This window comes from Gopherus flavomarginatus, chromosome 2 (assembly GCF_025201925.1).
Source record: "Gopherus flavomarginatus isolate rGopFla2 chromosome 2, rGopFla2.mat.asm, whole genome shotgun sequence".
NCBI lineage: Eukaryota > Metazoa > Chordata > Testudines > Testudinidae > Gopherus > Gopherus flavomarginatus.
The window spans coordinates 225,331,856-225,356,111 of NC_066618.1; the positions used below are offsets into that span (position 1 = coordinate 225,331,856).

Genomic DNA, 24,256 nt, shown 5'->3' on the forward strand with positions numbered 1-24,256 from the left:
TGCCCAGTCTAAACTGACTTCCTGCATTAACACAGTACTTCACAGATCATCTACAAAGGGAAGGGAGGTTGGTCCCCTTTTTTATCTTTACAACATATAAAGGCATCTGGAATTTTGTTTGTTTGGGGCAAAAATAATTAAGATTTTTTTTCTGCTTGTAGTTTCTATTTTAAATTCAGAGTCTTGTCATTGTACTAGTTCTCCAGTTTTTCATAAACTTCCAGGGGCAAAACGGGTAGACTTCACAGTATTAATGAAGTATATACTAAGAGCCAAATGGAAAAAGGATATTTAACCAGACGATTTCTGGGTGGTCTTTTTGTTTAATACCTATTTCAGCTGAATACCCAACAAATGGGAGAAAAAGTTCTTTTGGTTAACAATTCCATTCACCTGACCACTGTGATAACTTTTAATTAATCAGTATGGTGCAAAAAGTAGTTAAACTTTTGCCTGAATAACAGCTGTAGAAAACTTTCAAACAGTCTATACAAAACGGTATTTTAGTACTTTCTTGTACACACTGATCATGAAAAGGATAGCTAGGATCTTTCCAAGATTAACAATATGCTTGCTAATTTTCAAGATACTTGACTTATTTAGAGATTGTCAAGTGAAAAAAAAAAGGATAAAGGATTCACAGGAGCATAAAGCCCAACATAAAAGTAAGTACACCTCTACCCCGGTATAACGCTGTCCTCAGGAGCCAAAAATCTTACTGTGTTATAGGTGAAACCGCATTATATCGAACTTGCTTTGATCTGCCAGAGCGCGCAGCTCCGCTCCCCAGGAGCGCTGCTTTACCACGTTATATCCAAATTCTTGTTAAAACAGATCACGTTATATAGGGGTAGAGGTGTAATAATGAATAAAGATGGCTTACGGAAGAAAGTAATAAATTGGATTTCTTCTTTACATGAGAGGAAGGTCTGTAAAATGTGTATATTTGTTGTTAGAGTTCCTTTAGCAGATCATACTTTACTTTTTAAAAGACATCACACAAGAACAACAAAACAAAACAACAACAATAATAATAAAAAGAGAAACCAACTTCCTACCAGAATAGCTTCCAGCAATGCTACTGTGTCCTGACTTTCAAATTTTTTGTTGTTGGTGAACCAGTGAATCAATTCCATGACTAGAAGCTCATACAACTGCCTTGTTACCTGAAGAGATGAAAACCACCACCCACTAGGTTAAAATATATATTTATATTCTAGTTTGTCTTCATTTGACAAAGAAAAAAAAACATTTAAAAAAAAAGTCTGTAAAGCAAATGAGTGAAAAGCCAATAACTTCATAATTATAGGTTCATCTATCCAACAGCAAGGATAAAAGCAGCATTTGAATGGGAATCATCAAGACTCTGTTTTCCCTTTTCAGGTCCTCAAAGCCAAAAGCTCACCAAGCTCATTCTCACTCACACAGTGACATCACACACGACAACCTTCTGGTTGACACTGGTGCATACAACCAGCCTTTGAAAGGAAGGCAGGTGGGTAATTTATCTAGTTTTTAAACCATACTTAGTTGCGGGGGGGGGTAGCATCTTTTTACCCTTACTATTTAACATGTTGTTGGATTTTAACACTCTTACTTGAATCTCAAATATTAACATCTTGACAGAAAAGAGCATTTAAAGAACTTAAATGTGCCAAATTCAACCTTGATGTAATTAATGTAGATCAATGTCTGCAAAGAGGGGTTTACTTCAATTGGTATAGTCATTTTCTACATATTTCTCAAAATGCAAAGTCTATTTGATCTCAAAATAGAGAAAACATCACACAGACTGAGGACGCCATATTGGCCCCATGCACACTAACTTCAGACTTGCATAGCTATAATTGGGCACATCACCACTCACTTCAGTGGAGCTGTACCCACATTTACACCAGCAATTAGTTAGATTTGATGTCTAATCTTTTTATTTTGGTGCACTGGAAGAGAAACTCAGCTGGTGGGTATGAAAACATAATTCCTTTATAGGATGAAACATTTCAGAAACTGAAAAACCTTATATGTTCAGTTATTTTAATCTGTGTGAATCAGCTTCCCCATCTGTAAGAGGAGGATGATAATACCTTCCTACAAGGGATGTGAAGGTTAATATGCTTCAAGATCTTTGGCTGGAAGGTGTTATAATTCTGTGTGCTTCTATGTATATCACCACCACCAGATACCAAATATCACAAATTGTGCCTCGTGTATTTTTTTCTGGAGTATGGCAGCTGTACATTAACTCTATTTGGAATTATTAATCCCCCCTCCCAAAATTAAGTTATTTTGCTATAGAAATCAAGAACTCCTACTTTGGAAAACTCTTAGAATGAATCAGAGAAGACTGTTCCTTTAATGATACTCCTGTGAATTAATCTGTATTGCAGTCCATCACTGGACTTTTCTAGGAAGCTTCTGTCTTCCACTTTGGAAGCTTGGGGAATAAGGATCTCAGTAAAGTAAAGAGAGAAAGAAAGCAAGCAAGCAAGCAAGCAGCAGCTTGTGCCATAATGTTTTACATCATGTAATAAATGTATTCCAAAGTTTAGATGCTTTTAACCAAGCTAAAAAGGAATTTTCTAAGATATAACAGTACAAAGGGTGAGCTTCAGTAGGAGGCACTAACAAATAAATGTATTTACCTGGTCTACATCGCAGGCAAGCCGAAGCAGTACAGGAAACATTCGTTTATACAGCTGATACATGGGTGGGGAATCCGGAGGTCCATCTGGCATTTGAGATGCTTTCCCCAACATGTACATAACTATGCTATGCAAGAGCTCACATGCTGCAACCTGCAATAAAGGTTTGATCAGCCTTTTTTGTTATGTACCAGTTACTTACACAAGCAAGGAATGGGAGCAGGGGAAATTATTGTCACTAATAAATGTTAATGAACTGGTTTTGATCCATACTGCATCCTCATACTAGCTACAAGTATTGCAATAAGAAGTACTTCAATGCTGTGCTCACGATGTAATTCAGATACTATCCCAGTTTTTCATAGCAAGTTATTGCTTCCCATTTCATTGTGCACAACTGGGGGGTTTTGGCTGTTTTTGTAAAAGATACATTCTAACAATTATTTTGGGGAAGTTCTATGGCCTGCGTGTTATACAGGAGGTCAGGCTAAATCATCACAATGGTCTCTTCTGGCCTCGGAATTTATGACCAGGAGAAATCACATTACTGAAAACCATTCATAGCCACGGATTCCTACTGGCCTCGTCTTTCTTTGAAAACCATGATCCCAAGCCAGCAAAGAACTTAAGCATGTCCTTAATTATTTTCCTGCACTGGGGCCAATAAAGAGGGAAAATACAAGCTTGCATACTATGCCAGGGAAGGAGGCCAGATAGAAAAAGAACGCCACCTTAATCCCTCGTTTTCACTACAAGTTTAACCATGGGAGCACATGGCTGTACAGTACAGTTCAAAGGACCTATGTTCTATAACTTCTTAGTTTGTAGCGTGGAGAGCAACACGATTATAGAGCTGCATCAAGGATCCATGTTACAGTCTAGGATTTAGTCAAAAACAGAAGTGCCTTCACAAAGGAAGTAGATCTTTTACAAGCATTAGCTGACAATTATTTAATAATGAAAACAAACACAAAAATGGCAATACTTTAGTCTGCCTGTCGCTAGCAGATAGAGCTAATTCAGTCACACGAGGCAAGAACAAATCCAAGTAGATGACTGGCTTCATGTCTGCAAAGGGTACAGCAAAGCTCAGGTGCTTCTCAGTGTCCCAGGACACAAATTTCTTCATCATCTCTTCTGCAGAAGCAGCTAGTATATTAGGAAGAGAACAAAACAAAAATAAGCTTTATGCTATGCATCTGACCAGACAAAATCAAACATAAGTCATAAAGAACTAAGATTTTTAGGCACTTTGATAGAGTTGTTTAACTAACCCCTCCAGCTTCAAACAAAGGGTGCATCACAATACCTAGCTACTCAAGGAACTTGTCAGAATAATAGTGGTCTCACTTTCACAGTGAAACAGCTCCACTGTCACTTGGAGAAAGAGTAATTGCTGTGAACTTTTCACAAGACAGCATTACTATCCAACTCCAACAGAGGTAATTTCAGAGTAGTTTATAAATTTGGAACATATTGGAGCATGCTTGTTTCAGAATCTCTCTCAAAAGTCCAATATGGATTTTTTTGGTCTGCTACTGTTAGAAGCAACGCTTAGAGGTGGGATTCTACAAATGGATCCAGGCAGCAGACCCTCGGAAATGCACAGAAACTCACTAATTTCAAACAGGATTCAGTGTGAGTATAGGGTCTAAACATGTGGATCCAGTTACAAGATATGACCCTAAAATGTCTACAACTAAAAGAGAAAATGATAGTTAACTCGGGGAATGGAAAGGGTAAATGGGAGGCAGCAAAAACTGAGTCCGACATCACTTTCTACAGTCAGTTTCACATTTTTCCATTAATAGTCATCAAAAGGACCAATCCCATGTATAAAGTGAATTATATGTGTAAGGTTTTGCATGACTGGGGGTTAAGTGACTTTTTGGGTACGTCTCTAGGTTTTAGTTAGGAGGAAGGGATGGAAGAGGATAATGCAAGGGTTAGATCAGACAAGAAACATTCACATAAAAAGAATCAGATGCATCAGAAAAGGGCAGACAAATAAACAGTGACAAGTTTTTAAAGTGCTTGTACACAAATGCTAGAAGTCTAAATAATACGATGGGTGAACTAGAGTGACTCGTGATAAAGGCGGATATTGATATAATAGGCATCACAGAAACCTGGTGGACTGAGGACAATCAATGGGACACAATCATTCCAGGAGTGGCACTATATGTGAAAGAAAAAAGATTTTTACTTCATTTGATTCTACATTAAGTGAATCCACATGATCCACAGAATCTCTATGGATAGAAATTTCATGCTCTAATAAGAATAGAACATTAGGGATCTATTACTGACCACCTGACCAGGACAGCGATAGTGATGATGAAATGCTAATGGAAATGAGAGAGGATATCAAAATTAAGAACTCAATAACAGTGGGGGATTTCTATTATCCCCTTATTGACTGGGAACATGTCACCTCAGGACAAAATGCTGAGACAAAATTTCTCGATACTTTAAATGACTGCTTTACATTACTTTACATTTATCCACATTAAATTTCATTTGCCATTTTGTTGCCCAATCACTTAGTTTTGTGAGATCTTTTTGAAGTTAAGACCAAAGCAGATTGTGATGAACTATCTTGAGCAGTTTAGTATCGCGTGCAAACTTTGCCACCTCACTGTTTACCCCTTTCTCCAGATCATTTATGAATAAGTTGAATAGAATTGGTCCGAGGACTGACCATTGGGGAACACCATTAGTTACCTCTCTCCATTCTCAGAATTTACCATTAATTCCTACCCTTTGTTCCCTGTCTTTTAACCAGCTCTCAATCCATGAAAAGACCTTCCCTTTTATCCCATGACAGCTTAATTTATGTAGGCGCCATTGGTGAGGGACCTTCTCAAAGGCTTTCTGGAAATCTAAGTACACTATATCCACTGGATTCCCCTTGTCCACGTTTGTTGACCCCTTCAAAGAACTCTAATAGATTAGTAAGACACGATTGTCCTTTACAGAAACCACGTTGACTATTGCTTAACAGTTTATGTTTTTCTATGTGTCTGACAATTTTATTCTTAACTATTGTTTCGACTAATTTGCCCGGTACCGACGTTAGACTTACCGGTCTGTAATTACCAGGATCACCTCTAGAGCCCTTTTAAAATATTGGTGTTACATTAGCTAACTTCCAGTCATTGGGTACCGAAGCCAATTTAAAGGACAGGTTATAAACCTTAGTTAATAGTTCCGCAACGACTCATTTTGAGTTCTTTCAGAACTCTTGGGTGAATGCCATCTGGTCCCGGTGACTTGTTATATTACGTTTATCAAATTAATTCCAAAACCTTCTCTAGTGACACTTCAATCTGTGACAGTTCCTCAGATTTGTCACCTACAAAAGCCGGCTCAGGTTTTAGCAGGCTTCCTGCTTCTGATTTACTTAAAAACATTTTATCATCATCTTTGGAGTTTTTGGCTAGCCGTTTTTCAAACTCTTCTTTGGCTTTTCTTATTACATTCTTGCACTTAATTTGGCAGCGTTTACGCTCCTTTCTATTTGCCTCACTGGGATTTGACTTCCATTTTTTAAAGCAAGTCTTTTTATCTCTCACTGCTTCTTTTACACGGTTGTTAAGCCATGGTGGCAATTTTTTAAATTCTTTTATTGTGTTTCTTAATTTGGGGTATACATTGAAGTTGGCCCTCTATTATGGTGTCTTTAAAAAGCACCCATGCAGTTTGCAGGGATTTCACTTTAGTCACTGTACCTTTTAATTTCTGTTTAACTAACCCCTCATTTTTGCATAGTTCCCCCTCTTGAAATTAAATGCCACAGTGTTAGGCTGCTGAGATGTTCTTCCCAGCACAGGGATGTTGAAAGTTATTATATTATGGTCACTATTTCCAAGTGGTCCTGTTATAGTTACCTCTTGGACCAGCTCCTACACTCCACTCATGATTAAATCTAGAGTTGCCTCTCCCCTTGTGGGTTCCCGTACCAGCTGCTCCATGAAGCAGTCATTTAAAGTATTGGTAAATTTTATCTCTGCATTTCGTCCTGAAGTGAAATGTTCCCAGTCAATATGGGGATAATTGAAATCCCCCACTATTATTGAGTTCTTAATTTTGACAGCATTTCATCATCACTATCACTGTCCTGGTCAGGTGGTCGATAATAGATCCCTAATGTTCTATTCTTATTAGAGCATGAAATTTCTATCCATACAGATTCTATGGAACATGTGGATTCACTTAAGATTTTTACTTCATTTGAATCTACATTTTCGTTGGCGTATAGTGCCACTCTCCTCCCCCCCCCCCCGCTCCCCCGCACGACCGGTTCTGTCCTTCCGATATATTTTGTACCCCGGAACGATTGTCCCCCATTGATTGCTCTCAGTCCACCAGGTTTCTGTGATGCCTATTATATCAATATCCGCCTTTATTACGAGGCACTCTAGCTCACCCATCGTATTATTTAGACTTCTAGCATTTGTGCACAAGCACTTTAAAAACTTGTCACTGTTTATTTGTCTGCCCTTTTCTGATGAGTCAGAATCTTTTTTATGTGAATGTTTATCATCTGATCTGGCCCTTACATTATTCTCTTCCATCCTCTACTCCTGACTATAACCTGGAGATTCTCTATCATTAGACTCTCCCCTAAGAGAAGTCTCTGTCCGATCCACATGCTCCTCTGCAGCAGTCGGCTTTCTCCCATCTCCTAGTTTAAAAACTGCTCTACAACCTCTTTAATGTTTAGTGCCAGCAGTCTGGTTCCACTTTGGTTTAGGTGGAGCCCATCTCTCCTGTATAGGCTCCCCTATCCCAAAAGTTTCCCCAGTTCCTAATGAATGTAAACCTCTCCTCTCTACACCATCGTCTCATCCATGCATTGAGATGCTGAAGCTCTGCCTGCCTACCTGGCCCTGCGCATGGAACTGGAAGCATTTCTGAGAATGCCACCATAGAGGTCCTGGATTTCAGTCTCTTCCCTAGCAACCTAAATTTGGCCTCCAGGACATCTCTCCTACCCTTCCCTATGTCATTGGTACCTACATGTACCATGACCACAGGCTCCTCCCCAGCACTACACATAAGTCTGTCTAGATGCCTCGAGAGATCCGCAACCTTCGCACCAGGCAGGCAAGTCACCATACGGTTCTCCCGGTTATCACAAACCCAGCTATCTACGTTTCTAATCATCAAATCTTCCATTATTAACACCTGCCTTTTCCTAGCAACTGGAGTTCCCTCCCCCAGAGAGGTAGCCTCAATGCAAGAGGCAACCCCAGCACCATCTGGAAGGAGGGCCCCAACTATGGGAAGGTTTCCCTCTGCTCCCCTTGACTGCTCTGTTTCCCTGGGCCTTTCTTCCTCCTCAACAGTGCAGCGGCTGTCTGTCCCGAGGTGGGACAATTCTACAGTGTCCCGGAAAGCCTCAACATACCTCTCTGCCTCTCTTAGCTCCTCCAGTTCCACCACCCTGGCCTCCAAAGTCCGTACGTGGTCTCTGAGGGCCAGGAGCTCCTTGCACCAAATGCACACACGCCACCCACCCACAGGGCAGGTAATCATACATGCTGCACTCAGTGCAATAAACTGGATAGCCCCCACTCTGCAGCTGGGCTTCTGCCTGCATTGTCTCCTAGTTAATAAGGGTTGTTTAAAGCAAGAAGTTTTGAATGTAGTTTGGCTTATAGGTTTTAAGGGGAATAAAGGGAAACAGATAGAATCAGCAAGGGACCCCCGCTCCCTTCCCAATCCCCTTCTGAACTCCCTTGCGAAACTCCCTGTTAGTAGCCTCTGTCTACACTGCAAGCTGAGAGGTGTAATTTCCAGCTCAGATAGACATAAATGCACTAGCTCTGGTCAAGCTAATGTATTAAAAATACCAACATGGCCATGGTGGCTCAAGCTAGCCAGAAGTACAACCCTGACTGAGGCCCTAGATACATACTCGCGTGGCTAGCCCAAGCCACCACCTGTACTGCCGCAATCACACTTCTATTTTTAGCATGCTAGTTTGAGCAGAAATCATGCATGTATGTCTACTCAAGCTGGGAACTGCACCTCACTTATTGTTCCACGGTAGGTTTTGCTTTGTTCTTGTGAACTGAAAAGCTTAACAAAATGGAACCAGCCTACTAAAAGAGTTGTTATTTGGTAAGGTCACCTTATTTCATAAAAGGATAACATTTATGAACCTGCACTTAAAGTCAGTTGTAAATGAGAGAAAGCATAAAAGTGTTTAATATTTTTGGACACTCACCTGTAAGTAAATTTCGATTGATCTGCCCTCCCAAATTTCCAAGAAGCCGTACCACTCTAGTTCTTACAGCTTCCAAGGATAGATGATCTTCCTGGATAATTCAGGATATCATTAGAAAAGTGAAGACAGTGGGGCAACTCATGCATGTGTATAACTTTACAAATATAAGTGGATACAGGATTAGAATCTTAAAGTTAAAACAGTTGAGCGGGGGAGGGGAATTCTTGACTCAGTAAGACACAGAGATGCACTGCAAAACATTTTATTTATTTTTTTTTTGGCTCTATATGCAGTTCCTCTCCCTATTAGATTTATTCTGAAAGCATCAAAACAGTCACTGTATTTTGTGACACTTTAGTGGCAATTTCTGCAGAAAGGGTAAAATAATTTTGTGACACGTACCTCCATTCTGCACAGGAATATCACATGCCTACAGAATACATTGTTGGGTGCAGAAATTTCACAAAAAAAGTTGTTTTTTTTTTCAAATAGGGGCTTAAAGTTAGGCTCCTAAATCCATATTTAGGCATATGCTTGATTTTCAGAAGTGCTGAGTACCCACCCAACAGCCAACAATGACGTAAATTCATTTAATGTATAAATTAACTGGCTTTGTTCATAAACTGCTGGATTTCACACGATCTGCACAAATAGAAAGACAAAGCGGATGAGGGAATATCTTTTACTGGACCAACTTCTGTTGATGAGTGACCAGCTTTCAAGCAACACAGAGAATAATAAAACATATTACCTCACACACCTTGTCTCTCTAATACCCTGGGACTGACACGGTTACAACACTGCATACAGAACTAGGATTAGCTATTGTTCACATGCTTAAAACCATCTCCTTCCAGGTAGTTTATACATTAAGTTGCACTACTTAAGTTGTACATAAATTAAATTATGCCAATGTTTTCTAAAGTGAGAGAGAAGCCCCTGGGTTGGATGAGTGATATGCCTGACTTTCATGAGTTTCAATTAAGTTTTGGATAGGATACAAAATAAATATCCACAAAGTACCATTCAGAACCACTGTAAAACCAGATTCTGATTTTAGCATGGCTTGAGTACCAGTCAGGAAAATATCAGATACTTCTTATGAGCAAGGCCTCTGGTACTCTGCAGCAAACTGGATGTAAATCATCAGTAGTCTGGTGGATGTTCTGGAAATTCTGAAGTAGTTATAGATACATTTTTATTCTGTAGGCCTTTTTTTATTATTTTACTGAAATACATAAAGTTAAGCACCACAATCAATTAACTAACCCCTGCATTACTCATGTCACATTCAACTCTAATTATTTCATACTGCTGCACATTTTCAATATGTCACAGATTATCAAGTTTACGTTTCAGAGTTAATATCTCATTGAGATGAGTGGGACAGTTCATCTCTCAGTGCCACTGTTTCTGGTTGTCCACAGATTCATGAAGACATCTCTGCATCAATTTGTACCCAAGATTTACTCTGCAATCATGTGGGCCAGAAAGATATTTTAAAAAATAAATGCTTAAATTCTTGAGCCCAATTCTGTGGCAAGAAGTGATTTCCACAATTAAGGGCCCTATTCACAAGCCTATATGTGCAGCATCTGATTTTGGAAGGCATCTCAAAAACATCAGTTTATTCAATATTTCAGTCAGGCCTCATATTATACACAAGAAAAAAAGTACATGAAATGTCGCTAAGAAAAATGAGAGAATTCATGGTTATATGCAGTAACTGCAAGTAAATAATAATGCATTCTGATTAAGATATACACAGTGTATTTTCACATCTACTTCTGAAAAGGTATAATATAATGCTCTTTGGTTTTGAAAGCTGAGCAGAACAGAAATTTTAATGTCAGTTTCAATAGAGAAAGGGAAGGATTTATTTACCAATGAAAGGGTCTTTGCTTTTTTCAGACGCTGTATCACAACTTTGTTAAACCCTTTCTGGGCTGCACGAGAAAGCTTCCTCACTTCCCAATTATTCTGGGATTCATCTGATCAACAAAAAGCAGCTTATTAATGCCCACATACTAAACTCACCCACCCTCAAATTCTACTAAATTTATTCTCTTAAAAGTGATTTTGCAAAAATTAAGTTTCCTTTTCAGATCTCAGACATGGAAAAACTCTTCATGTTACAGAAACAACTTTAAGCTGACTCAAAGGAAACTTAACACCAGAAAGGACACAGTGGGACTATTGTCATCAAGCATTGGGAGCGTGGGTGAGCTGAAAACAGAATTTGCGAGGTGCAGAGAGAAGGGCAATAGCCATTCTCTGCAACAGAAATCCCCCCCTTCTCCCCACCAAGCAATTTACAGGGTGGCACAAGACTGGCCATGGAGAGGCTCTGCTAATTTTTCAGAAATTATTATTACACAACAGCTAATTGGGGTGTCGGTACAGGTAAAATATCACCATCTGATATGGGCCTTTTACTTGGGCTATGAGCACTGAAAAAGCCAGTTATTATAGCTGGAACTGAAGACCAGACAACTGGGGTTACGAACCACTCACGGGTGCATAGAACTCCCACTAACATCACAAAACTTACCACAATATACTAGGGGTAATACAGTAGTTATTGTCCTGTTAGCAACTGCTGAAAACAATCTGAAGGATGGCACATATAAATTGATACCATTTGCTATTGTTGGGATTCTACTTGCAGCAGTCACTAATATCTCTCAGATAAAAAAAAAAGCATAATTCTTGGTTGTAGAAGAATCTCTTAATATTCCACATGCAAGAGTTTCTACAATAAGTTGCAAGTATCCTACATCCGCATCCTCAGGCTCTACTGAATTTTTTATTATTAGTTATACTTGAATATATTAAAGCTTGCAAATGTCCCCAACTCTATATTTCTACACTATTAATGTTTTCTACTACATACCTGCCAATCCAGTGGTTTTCAAATAGCCATCAAAGAGAGGCAGGACATCCTTGTAGTAAGGTTGCATTATGTGTTTGGGAATGCGAGCTGACCAGTCTTCCAGGGCATCCAGCCCCGCATCAGCCATTGGGGTATAGCTGAGGCCCAGCTTAAATGCATTCTACATATTAAGCCAACAAAGCTATTAAATATTTTGGGAATCAATACTAAGATTTAAAGAAAAAATAGCTTTATGAGTAAATTATAACACAATAAATTATAATTTCCTTTTATATCTTTAGCTCCCTAACAGCTGACATGCTAATATACCAAACATTTATTTTACTACATTACAACATTAGAATGCCTTTGCATGATTAGGATCTTCAGATGGAGCTGCAAACATCACGTAGTAGCCATACAAATTTACCAGCTCTCAAAAAAAGTTGGCTCATTGATCCTTTTATCAATGGTGATGCTAGTGCAAAAGTGAAAGATTTCTTACCTATTTGTACAAAAAAAAAAAACAACAAAAAACATATACAATTAAAAAATTTTGCAAGACCGATTTTAAAAACAAAAGCCAACAAAGAATGTTAACCGTACATCACACTGACCCACCTGCAATGCAGGAATGTATGCTTTGATATCAAGCATGATGATGTCATGTGGTAAGGAGAGTACAAAGGTCAGACATGATGCTAACAACTCATCTTTGTACTGTTTCATTTTTGCTGTTACCTAAAATTCAGAAACGTAACAAACAATAATTGAGCAGATCCTTTGTTTAGTTGGTAAATAAAACTTTAAAGGATCTTGAAAATGTTGGCTGAATCACTATATGTTGCTATATAAGTCACAGGACACAGAAATCTTGTTTACTGATTAGAACATAAAGGGTAGGATAACAGAAATTAACAGCAGCTTAGAAAATATTTTGAGAGTAAAAGTTGTACTTAAGAGTTGGTATTTTAGGTACTGTAGAAGCAACCAAAACCTTTAAACCCCACTGGAACAGAGGGTTTTGTGAGGTTTCATGGTTTTCGTATGATTTCAATTCAAAGAGTAAATTGAGAATCTAGTTCTAATGAGGGGCTGTACTGACATCACATGTTTAAGTGTTTTTCTTTTTAAATATTTCACTCTTATCCCATATTACAAAAAGTCATAATCATGATGTCATATCAATACTATGACTGCATGTCATTCTCTGTATGTATAAATATCTTCTTACTGTATGTTCCATTCTATGCATCCGATGAAGTGGGCTGTAGCCCAAGAAAGCTTATACTCAAATTTGTTAGTCTCTAAGGTGTCACAAGTACTCCTGTTCTTTTTGCTGGTACAGACTAACACGGCTGCTACTCTGAAAACTGTAATTGGATGATTTGTCTGCTGCTTAACTTAAACTGACTGTAGTCAGGAGATGAGTTCAAGGACAGTGCTTACTCTTAATATTGTTAAACTTGTTTTCTGAACAAAAAACTCTAGGACCAGAGATTACATTTTAATTATGGAATCTGCTTTCTCCATTGGTCCAACAAAGCCTAACTTGCTGTATACGTAAGCATACTACAAAGCCTACGCATTCACATAGTTTTCTCTCAGGTGGTGGACTGAGTCAATTTTTGAACACCAGAGTATGTTTTAACTGACATTATGTCAACTTACATTTGTTTTGTACTAAGCATTTTTAAATAGAGTTTGTGACCGGTCCATTCTATAAACTCAAACAATAAATCCAGGTATAGGATCTGAATGCCACATAGAGAATAACTCATTATCATGGAATATATATAATGCACAACTGAAGTAACTGTGCAGTTGTAGCTCACAGAACTGCAAAACATCCTTGTACTTTGATTTGTTGAGATGATTCCACTGCAGTATGGTAGAATTTGCCATTCATGTTTAAAAAGAGAAATGACAATTGTTCCCCTTGAATTAATTATTTTCATTAACAATGGAAGATGTGCATTGATATTTATTTTATACTACGCAGCATTTCTTTCCCTAAAGTTCATTCTTGGCACTAGTAATTTACTATGGGAGATGGACTAAAAGGCATGATAATAGTTATATTTGTTTAATAAAACAACTTTACATTTTTTAAGTTGAGTAAGGGATGTAAATGTCTTTTTCCCAAGTCAGAATCACTTCCAGCCATTTTGGAACTTTAAAGAAAGAAATCATATTGTACTGCACTATTGGGTTATCTGACACAATTACTTCAACTTACTGGAATGACCTTGTTCGGTCGGAAACATACCAGTCTGGGAGCAGGTGCTGATCCTACCTGAGACTTTTAAGGTGTTTTTGGTGACTTACTCAGGCAGGTGGTTTATTTCTCCACTCATATATAAGAGATTTAGGGTGTTGGCTGAGCAGCCAAGTCAAGAGAAGGTTTGAGCTGAATTTGATCTTATTGTTTGTTTCTACGTGAATGAAACCAAACCTCAGAAAAGCAGCAAAGCAAACAGGCAAGGAAAGACACTGCTCATGGTCGTATTTATTTAAAGTAACTATCTCTTACAATCCAAAATGCTTGGATAATGCTGTGTTATGATGGAGACAAAAATAAAAAAGATACTACCATTAAAAATTCTGTACTGGAAATAACACAGTTTATATTGATACAGTAATAAAAGCCTAACAAGGAAAATGGTTTACCTCTTTTCCAAATTTTGCAAATAGTGCAAAGCAAGAGCTCTTCTCAGGGTCATCAGGGCATCTTTGGTAACTCTTTGGACTTACACTCTGACAAATAGAAACTATCATCAGTGCTATGAATAATAATAAAAAAAAAAAATACACAAAAGGTACTGACAGACATCAAGACTTGTTCCACAAGTCAGGTTCAAAACAAAAAGCTGCAGGATAAGAATATGTTACTGCCTGAATACTAACAGATCTGCTAAAGTGAAAGCTTAAAATATATGTTCACTCTCTTTTCTCAGTAAAAGTCACCATTACATACCACCAAAAAGGACTGAAGGCAAAGTAATCCTCTCTGCTTTGAGGTACAGAGGCAACTAAATGTATGCAAATACTAGCCAAAGTGATCAATATGCATGTGGATGGAGGATTTTAAGCAGCAGCATCACTTCCTCTCCCCGCCCATCACTCCTGACCAAAGAAAACAGAAGCAAGATTCTCTCCATGACTGGCGTACACATATGGCTCTGCAGGTTTATAAAGATGTGGCTAGAACGGGAGTAGGGTAGGAAAAGAAGGCAGCTCACCATAGCATAATCCCCTCACGCTAACCTGCATAAATTTCTACACAATTTCTGTGGAAATCAATGGCAACCTTCTTAGTTTGAACTTTTGTGAAAAACTGGCTCTTTCCTTCTACAGCTTTTGGAGAGGCAGGCACAGCCAGGCTCTTTGTATGAACCATGTTCCCATTTTTGGTGGGAGAAGGCATGCAGTGCAGAAGGACAGCTTCTCTATGTAGGTGGTTCAAGATCTGTGATTTTCCCTCTCTCACAGCTCTAAGGATATACATTGAATTGAAGGACCTCCTTCACCCACAAGCTTCCTTGCACATGAATCCTCCTCCCACAACAGCATACAAACTCGGAGAATGAAAGAGTAACTTATTTACTTGGTAATTCTACTTCTCTGAATTTATTGGATCATCTTCCTAGTTTGTATAAATCAGCCTCCTTCCCTTGAAGCCAATGGATCTATGTCAATTTACATCAGCTGAGAATCTGGCCAGTCACCTTAAACATCAAATACCCTTAAGTGCTAGGTGAGTTCTATTAATCTCACACTAAGAAGCGAAGATCCAGCAGAAAGGAATCCCGTATGGATGATATATTTTAAAAAGCTGAGTTTTCAGCCTAATTTCAGCTTTCCAATAGGTTTTGGAGGTTTTTTTTGCAAAAAGGCATAATTTGCACTGAAAATTTGTTAAGTAAAATAAGGAACAATAACTACTAAATATTTTCAGTTGTGTACAAGTACATCTTAACTTACATAGTCATTAAAAGACAACATTAAATGCCCCAAGTGAGAATGCTCACCTCAAAATACTTTATTTTCTTGGCAATTTTCATCGCAACAGAGAGCATTTTGTAGAATCCACTAATAAGAGGTAACCGTGTTGACTGTATAATAAGCTCATAACCAAAGGAATACATCCATGGTTCAAAAAATTCAACATGCTTCTCTAGCAGAATTTCTCTGTAAAATAAATGCATAGGGAACATTCAAACAAATAAACTGAAATGAGTTTTTCTTATACCCGCTTGAAAGTGAAAAACATGAGAACTGCTATAATGTAACAGACCAACTATCCATCTTGAAAATAAATCAATCAGTTACAGGACACTAAAGAGGAAGGAGTAAAATTCCCAGACTGCCCCTAATTACACAACATTAAACAGGGCACAAAGAATTTCTTCCTGACTCCATCCAGTGATCACCCTTATAAAGAATATACTACAATATTTCCACAGTAATGATCCTAAACTCTTACAGGTTACAATATTGTAGAGTTTGGGGCCTTCATAGTAAAAATAGTGTAGTATATTTTAAAGGAGGAGATCTTATGACTTTAAGCATGAGAGCTGAAAGTCCTCAATTATTATATCCTACAATAACTAGCGTAATTATAGATGTTATTTTTAACACACGCTGCAGGTATTATAGGCAAGCATGTCTGAATAAAATGAAGGTGAATGACTAACTTATCAAGCATCTTATAAGAGTACTACAATGGTGACACAAACCTCTAATATTGAACTATAAATTTCTGAAGTTTAAGAATTGGAAGCTAAGCACTTAGAATATATGGATGACAAAGCACTAAAGTGCAGCAGTCATACAGTTAATTCCTCACTCAATTTTAAGGGCATCGTGTATCCTGGAATTTGCTGCAAATCTTCTATACATTTTCAGTGTGCTGATATTTTCACCCACCACCTAAATGTTCAAAATGTGCTTACTGGCTTCCAACTTGTGTTCTGGACATTGTGCACTTTAAACAGACTTCAAATATGGCTAGAAGCCAGTAAATAATCACACTCAATACTAATGGTTAACATTTCTATAGCATCTTACTATCTCAGCACCTACTCCGTAATTCTCAAATGATAGAACATGCAGTACCTGCAGAATTCTACTAGATTAACGAATGCTACAAAATCTTTAGGCTTAGTTGGCCGAAGGTTTGAAGCTGGATCAGAAGTAGGAACAACCAAAGCACTGTCAGCTTCATTTTCATCCTGGGAGGGAGGGGGAAGGGAAGAGAGAAAAAAAAGGGTAATATGTGCTTCAACAGAGAGGGCATTACAGATTGGGACAACACTTACTCACTGTTATCAGTCAGCCACAGGGCATGAAAAAGAATATGCCCACTAGTTTGCTACATGTTAATCTGTCTTTTTAAAAACAGACACATGTAATTCATTGGATTTGTAATAACTGAAAATACTCACTCTAAGAAAAACAAAAATAATGAGATCTCAAGATGCTAAAGAGGGAATTTTGTCTGTCTTGAAGACAACCATCATGGCAGTTTGGAAATAGCTTCCAGAAATAAAATGTAATACATTTTGACTATTATGAATTTTAACTCAAGGAGACCTCATGGGCTACACTGTATGGAAAGAAAAGCAAAAAAGACTGGGATTTGGGGTTTTCATCACGATAGTTATTGCAAAATATCAGGCCTCACCTGTTCGCTAACATTCAGTTTCTGAACTGTCAAGTCCAACTTCTCAATAATCTTCAATATCGATTTTATAAGTTCATCATACAACAAACGGTTCAGAGAAAGCAGCGGTGAATTTGCAATCAGAAAGGTTTCATCTGCCAAAACGGACTCCTTTGTGGGGAAAAAAAGAAACTTCAAAACAATGGTAACAGCTCTTCTGAAATTTATATTCTCCTTTATTTTTAAACTTGCAAACATTTTGGGGGATTGTGGTGCAGTGGGATAGTACAGAAGCCTTTCACCCCAGGAAGCCAAATTCATCTTTGTTAAATTAATGTAACCATCGCACTCTCAGCCCACATTCAGAGTCCATATAAATTAAACCACTATATTGCAGCATGATTGGCTGCCTGCCTGGAAGAAATCTAGGGTTGGCATAGCTGGGATAAGAACAAGATAGGATGAGGATTCTTTAGCAGAACCAAGCAAGGCAGTCTACACAATATATGGCTGTACGAGGCCAGGTGTTAGCCAGCGATGTTAGTTACTTGCTTTCAAGAGCAATAAACTTTACTCAAACAATAATCTTGGATTAATTGAATAAATGTAACAAAAAAAATCAAGGAGTTCAACTTTTTCCTTGTTGGGTCTCAGCCTTAAGTTTTTACCTTCATTGTGTCACAGTTCAATAGGCTTCTAAAAAGATCCAGATAGTCCTTATATGTAGGTACTTTCCATTTCCCAGTTCTGACCTCTCCAGCTGCTGTGGGCTCTTCCGATTTAGAAATGTCTTTCCCAAAAACCTCCTACAGGGTAGTGCAATAAATCAATACGTTATTATTTTTAAATAACTGTACAATACATTGCATGTGAAACTATCTACAATAGACTTAGCTACATATTTCCCTTAGAAAGAGAAGAAGTCTCAACAGAGGCTAAGATAAGTAACTTTTAGATCAGACGACTGAAACAGACAACTTCCTGGTTTTACCATGCTGGAGACAGAGTACAACTAGCAGCTTATAAAATTCTCCTGTGTATGTGCTGGACCTCCGTTTCATTTTTTCTTCAGGTAATTTGTTAGTTTAGAGAGATTCTGATTCAATGCAGTGTAAGAGATTAACTGTTACATTTTAAAATTCCTTCACAAGGCAAGTGTTCTATCGCAGGGTGGCAAGCCCACCTCTTTAAGAGGAAATGGGGCCTCAGCCTCACCTGTGAGAAGATCAGCTCACCTCTCCAGGTGGGTAACAATGAGTGAGATCATGAGGTCATGTGATAGGAGAAGGAGAAGGAAGGAAAGTACAGACTCCTGGGGTAGTCCCTGGAGAAGGGAGCTCAAGTGGGACCATAAACACTCCTGCTAGGCCCAGACTAGAAGTGCCAGGCATGCCAGAAGCCTGGGAAGCTGCAGCTGGCCTGAGAGACCAGCTGTAGGAGTGTGCTGCAGGCAGTAAAAAAGGCTCTATTTGATTACAACCCAGGGAGCTCCTGACACAAGGAGGGAGGAGAGTATAACAACTCTGAAGGGAAGACAGACTCTAGGGAGGAGGGCCTGTGCCCAGCTTGGGACTACACAAACACTTAGTTCATCACAAGCTGGGGTGTAAATCTACCTTGCATTAGCCTTCCACTGCCTACCTCTCTGTGTAGACCCTACTGCCACACACTGAAAGTGCCCTAGAGCACTTTAATCTACATCTCATTTTGAAACAGAAGCAGACAGTTAGTACACAGCAGGTGAGTATGCAACAGCTTGGCACCAACTAAATGTTCGTATAGACAAGCTCTCTGTAGTTTGAGTTTGCAACATACAGTGCAGGTTTTAATAAATGAGACTCCCGAAGGGGAATGCATTGAATATTTAGATTGTGCGGACTTTAAGGGTGATGTAGCAGAAGGGAAAACTGAGGCAGGGCGCTATAGAGCCACTCAAGTCATAAAGGAGTGCCTGAAAAGTGGCTGGCCCTGTTACATGCTCAGTTAGATTTATCCTTTGGAGTTTCTATGATGTTTACTAACATGGATTGAAGTCTCACTGATTAGTTACAATCTAGTTTGAGATGACCAATCTAAGCAACAAAGAGTTTAAGAGGTGCAGGGCACCTTTTCTTGCTATCATATGAAAAAAACCCAGTTACTCACCTTCGTAACTGTTGTTCTTCAAAATCTGTTGTCCATGTCCATTCGTGCATGTGCATGGTAGCCAGAAAATTTTTCCCGTAGCAGCCTCCCATCGGGTTGGCCTGGGTGCCCTCTGGAGTCACGCCTTCATGGCGCTTAATACAGAGCCCTGCTGACCTGCCGCCCTCTAAGTTCCTTCTTGACAGCTACCCTGACAAAGGGGTAGGAGGGTGGTTATTGGAATGGACATGGACAACACATCTCAAAGAACAACGGTTACGAGAAGATGAGTAAGTTTTTTCTTCGAGTGCTTGTTCATGACCATTCCAATCAAGTGACTCACAAGGCCAAGTTCAGGAGGTAGGGTCAGAGTCATCCACTGATTAGAGCACTGCTCTTTCAAAGGCCGCATCATCTCTGGCATGCTGGGTGATCACACAGCACATGATGAAAGTGTGTATGCTGCTCTGCAGATTTCCTGGGTGAGAACCTGCGCCAGGAATGCCATTGAAGAGGCCAGAGCCCTTCGCCAGGTTGTAGCACTCATGGATGCAGGACGTGATCCATGACGATATTCGCTGAGAGGAGACAGGAAGACCTTTCACCCTGTCCACAACTGCCACAAATAACTGGACCGACTTTCTGAATGACTTTGTTCTCCCAATGTAGAAGGCTAGCGCTCTGCGGATATCCAGTGAGTGAAGCCTTTGCTCCCTGATGCTCCAGTGAGGCTTAGGATGGAATACTGGGAGAAAGATGTCCTAGTTGACGTGAAACAGAAGAAACCTTTGGGAAGAAAGGTAGGTGGGGTCTGAGCTGAACTTTCTCCTTACATAATACAGTATAAGGGGGCTCTGATGTCAGGGGTCTTGAGCTCAGACACTCTTCTGGATGAGGTTATTGCTACCAGAAACGCTACTTTATATGAGAGAGAGCAAGGAGCGTGTCGTCAAAGGTTCAAAGGGTGGACCCTTGAGTCTGGAAAGGACCAGACTGAGGTCTCAAGCTAGAACCAGCTGTCAGACCTGCGGGTGTAGTATGTCGAAACCTTAAAGGAAGCTAGTAACCATAGGGTTGGCAAAGACCGATCAGCCCTCTGCTCCTGGGTGAAAGGCAGAGATGGTGGCCAAACGAACCCTTACTGACAACATGGACAGCCCCCGCTGCTTGAAATGGAGGAGACACTCCAATGTAACTGGCACGGAGGCAAGTGTCAGGGATGAACAGTGCTGCACTGACCAGACTGAAAATCTCTTCCACTTGGCAAGGTGGGTAGCCCTGGTGGAAGGCTTCCTACTGCCAAGGACGACTTGTCTAACTGGGCTCGAGCAAAAAAGCTCCATCGAGTTCAGCCATAGAGCTTCCAAGCCGTGAGGTGCAGCGACTTGACGTTCGGGTGTTGAAGACAGCCGTGATCCTGAGTTAGTAAGTCCGGGAAGAGCAATAAGATGACTGAAGCTTTCACGGACATTTCTAGGAGTGATGTATACCAGTGCTGGCAGGGCCAGGCTGGAGCTATCAATATCACTGTAGTTCGTTCCCTCTGAATCGTAAGAAGTACCTTGTGAAAGAGTGGAATGGGCAAAAACGCGTATAGGAGACAGCCTCCCCACTGGAGGAGGAACACATCCGCAATGGAACCTGGACTGTAATTCAGGAGGAGAAAAACTGCTGGCACTTCCTGTTGCGTCATGTGGTGAACAGGTCTATCTGGGGAAAGCCTCACTGATGGAAGATTGAGTTCGCCACATCCGGGTGAAGGCACCACTCGTGGCCGCGGAACAACCTGTTGAGATAGTTCGCCAACTCATTCTGTACTCTAGGGAGGTATGATGCATGCAGATGTATCAAGTGCTTGTTACAGAAGTCCCACAACATAAGGGCTTCCTGGCACAGGTGAGAGGAACGTGCACCCGTTTGTTGATATAGAACATTGCTGTGGTGTTGTCTGTCATAACTGATACACGTCTCCCTATTGAGTAGGCTTGGAAAGTCTAGCATGCCAGGCGGACCGCTCCCAGCTCTCTGACATGGATGTGGAGAGCGAGTTCCGCCTGAGACCAGAGGCTTGTGTTCTCAGTTCTCCCAAATGTGCTCCCCAGCCCAAGGCTGACACATCCATCACTAGCAAGAGGGACGGCTGAGGGCTAATGAAGGGGACCCCTGCACATACTATATGTGGGTTGAGCCACCAGCGGAGCATGTCGAGTATAGGGCAAGGCAGGGTTAAGATCCTGTCCAAGCTGTCCTGGACTGACCGACACACTAACGCTAGCCACAACTGAAGAAGTCGAAGTCTGAGTCTGGCATGCTGTAATATGTAGGTACAAGCTGCCATGTGTCCCACGAGTTTCAGGCAATTCCTTGCTATGGTGGTAGGGAACTGCCTCAGATCTCATATGATGTCACCAAGGAACTTAAACCTTGCTTCCAGGAGGTATGCCCTGGCTTGTATCAAGTCCATTACTGCCCCTATAAACTCTACCCTTTGAACTGGGGACAGTGCTGATTTTCCCTCGTTCAGAAGGTGGCCCAGTTCATTGAACATTGCTCTTATGAAGTTGGCTTCTGCCTCCACTTGAGACCTGGAGCGGCTCTTGATGAGCCAGTCATCGAGGTACGGGAACACCTGTACCTACTGTCTGTGCAGGAACGCAGCCATAACTGCCATACATGTCATAAAAACATGAGGCGCCACTGAAAGGCTGAACAGGACGACTGTGAACTGGTAGTGGGTGCTGTTCACCACAAACCTGAGGTATTTTCCGTGGGACAGAGTTATTGCTATGTGAAAATATGCATCCCTCAAGTCGAGGGCGGCATACCAGTCTCCTGGATCCAATAAAGGGATGATGGAGACCAAAGAGACCATGCGGAACTTGAGCTTCTTCATGAATTTGTTGAGTTCTCGCAGGTCTAGTATGGGCTTGAGCCCACCCTTGGCTTTCAGTATTAGGAAATACCGAGAACAGAAAGCCTTGCTCTTCTGCTTCTGAGGAACCTCTTCCACTGCCCCTAGCAAAAGGAGTGCACCTCCTGTATAAGGAGTTGTTGTGAGAGGTGTCCTGAAGAGGGATGGGGAAGAGGGGTGGAAGGGAGTGGAACTGGATGGAATATCCCCTCTCTACCATGTGGAGTACCCAGCAGTCGGAAGTGATATGGGACCATGCACAGTAGAAAGGGGACAGTTGGGAGTAAAAGGTAAGGCGGGATAGATCCAGGTTTTGTTCTGGTGTGCCGTACTTGACCACACCTTCAAAAGACTGGTTTGGGGCCGGAAGGTGGTTTGGGTTGGGTTGGCCCAGAGCCCTGGCCTGAGGATGGATGAGGACATTTTCTGCTGTTCCTATTCCTCCTCCGGGAGCTGTCCTGTCAGTTCTATTGGTAGAACCGTGGAGGAGGTTGAGGTCTAAAATGCTTCTGCTGGGTGGTTGGAGTGTGTAGGCCCAAGGATTTGAGGGTGGCTCGAGTCTTTTAGGCTGTGTAGCCTTTTATCAGTCTTCTCCAAAAAAAAAAAAAGAATCATACCCTCAAAGGGAGGTCCTGTATGGTCTGCTGGACCTCGCATGGGAGACCAGAGACCTGAAGCCCCTACTCATGGCCACCCCTGTAGCCATGACTCTCATGGCTGCATCAGCACTGTCCAGTGGAGCCTGGAGGGAAGCTAGGGAGATTAGCCTGCCCTCCTCAAACAAGGCGAAAAACTTGTCACGAGAGTCTAGGCGGTGCAGCTCTGCAAATTTTTCCATTGTCATAGAGGTATTAAAAAAGTACCAGCTGACAATGGCCTGTTGGTTGGAAACACGGAGCTACAATCCACCGTCCTCCCAAAAAGGTTGCGTTTTTAGCCTCCTGTTGTTTTGTTTTGTTTTGGGGCGGGGGGGGGGGGTCTTGATTAGCAGTGCGGATCCATAACAAGAGTATCAGATTGCGTGTGGGAATAAAGATGTTTATAACCCATAGAGGGCACAAAATATTGCCATTCATTGTGCTTGGCAGTGGATGGCAATGAAGCTGGGTTCAGTCACAGGCTTTGGTGGTGTCCACAATAGATCTTATGAGCGATAGGGCAATACAGGAAGGTCCAGAGGGCGCAAGGATATCCACCATGGGATCAGAGTCCTCTACTGCCTCCCCTGCCTTGATGCCCAGACTCTGGGCAACCCAGCGCAGCAACTTCTGCAACACTCGATTGTCTTCCTGCGCCAGGGCTATGGCGGTGCCAGCCAGTGCCTCGTGTCCTAGGGGGTGAGAACGATATACAAAAATAGAGATAAAGGCACTTGCTAAACCAGGGCTATGAGATGTTTCAGCTAACCATCACTGGCGGTAAGAAGGAACTGAGGGGGTGGCAGGTCAGCAGGGCTCCCTATTGAGCGCCATGAAGACAACTCCAGGGGGTGCCCAGGCCGACCCAACAGAGACTGCGACAGGAAAACTCCTCCAGCTATCATGCACACCTGATTGGAATGGACATGAACAAGCACTCGAAGAAGAACAACAGCTTACAGGGCTTTTCATTCATTAAGTAGTATGCAAAACTATCACACAAGATCGTTGATTTGTTTTTAAAGCTACCAGTTTATTTGCATCTTTTTGGTAACAAATATCATAGATGGCCAAAGAACAATCAGCTGACTCCCAAAAGGTTATTCCTACTTTACAGCTCTGATAACTATATACAGCAGTCTTTGCCTTTTGCATTGTTTAAATCAAAA

The 24,256-nt window shown here is 40.8% G+C and overlaps 1 protein-coding gene across 4 annotated transcripts in view; it reads right to left on the minus strand.

Moving 5' to 3' along the window:
* Positions 1-24,256, minus strand: part of PRKDC (protein kinase, DNA-activated, catalytic subunit) — a 197,150-nt gene that overhangs the window by 146,953 nt on the left and 25,941 nt on the right. For all 4 annotated transcript variants that reach the window (XR_007772788.1, XM_050941897.1, XM_050941896.1 and 1 more), the window contains exons 15-26: positions 18,083-18,220; positions 17,436-17,585; positions 16,868-16,983; positions 15,781-15,940; positions 14,420-14,506; positions 12,371-12,490; positions 11,771-11,930; positions 10,762-10,868; positions 8,878-8,968; positions 3,628-3,791; positions 2,643-2,795; positions 1,059-1,166 (exon numbers count right to left, since the gene is read on the minus strand). Coding sequence is in view for 3 of the 4 variants with exons in the window: in XM_050941897.1 (XP_050797854.1) it covers positions 1,059-1,166; positions 2,643-2,795; positions 3,628-3,791; positions 8,878-8,968; positions 10,762-10,868; positions 11,771-11,930; positions 12,371-12,490; positions 14,420-14,506; positions 15,781-15,940; positions 16,868-16,983; positions 17,436-17,585; positions 18,083-18,220 (1,554 nt within the window). In the remaining variant the exon portion in view is untranslated. The remainder of the gene's footprint in view (positions 1-1,058; positions 1,167-2,642; positions 2,796-3,627; positions 3,792-8,877; positions 8,969-10,761; positions 10,869-11,770; positions 11,931-12,370; positions 12,491-14,419; positions 14,507-15,780; positions 15,941-16,867; positions 16,984-17,435; positions 17,586-18,082; positions 18,221-24,256) is intronic.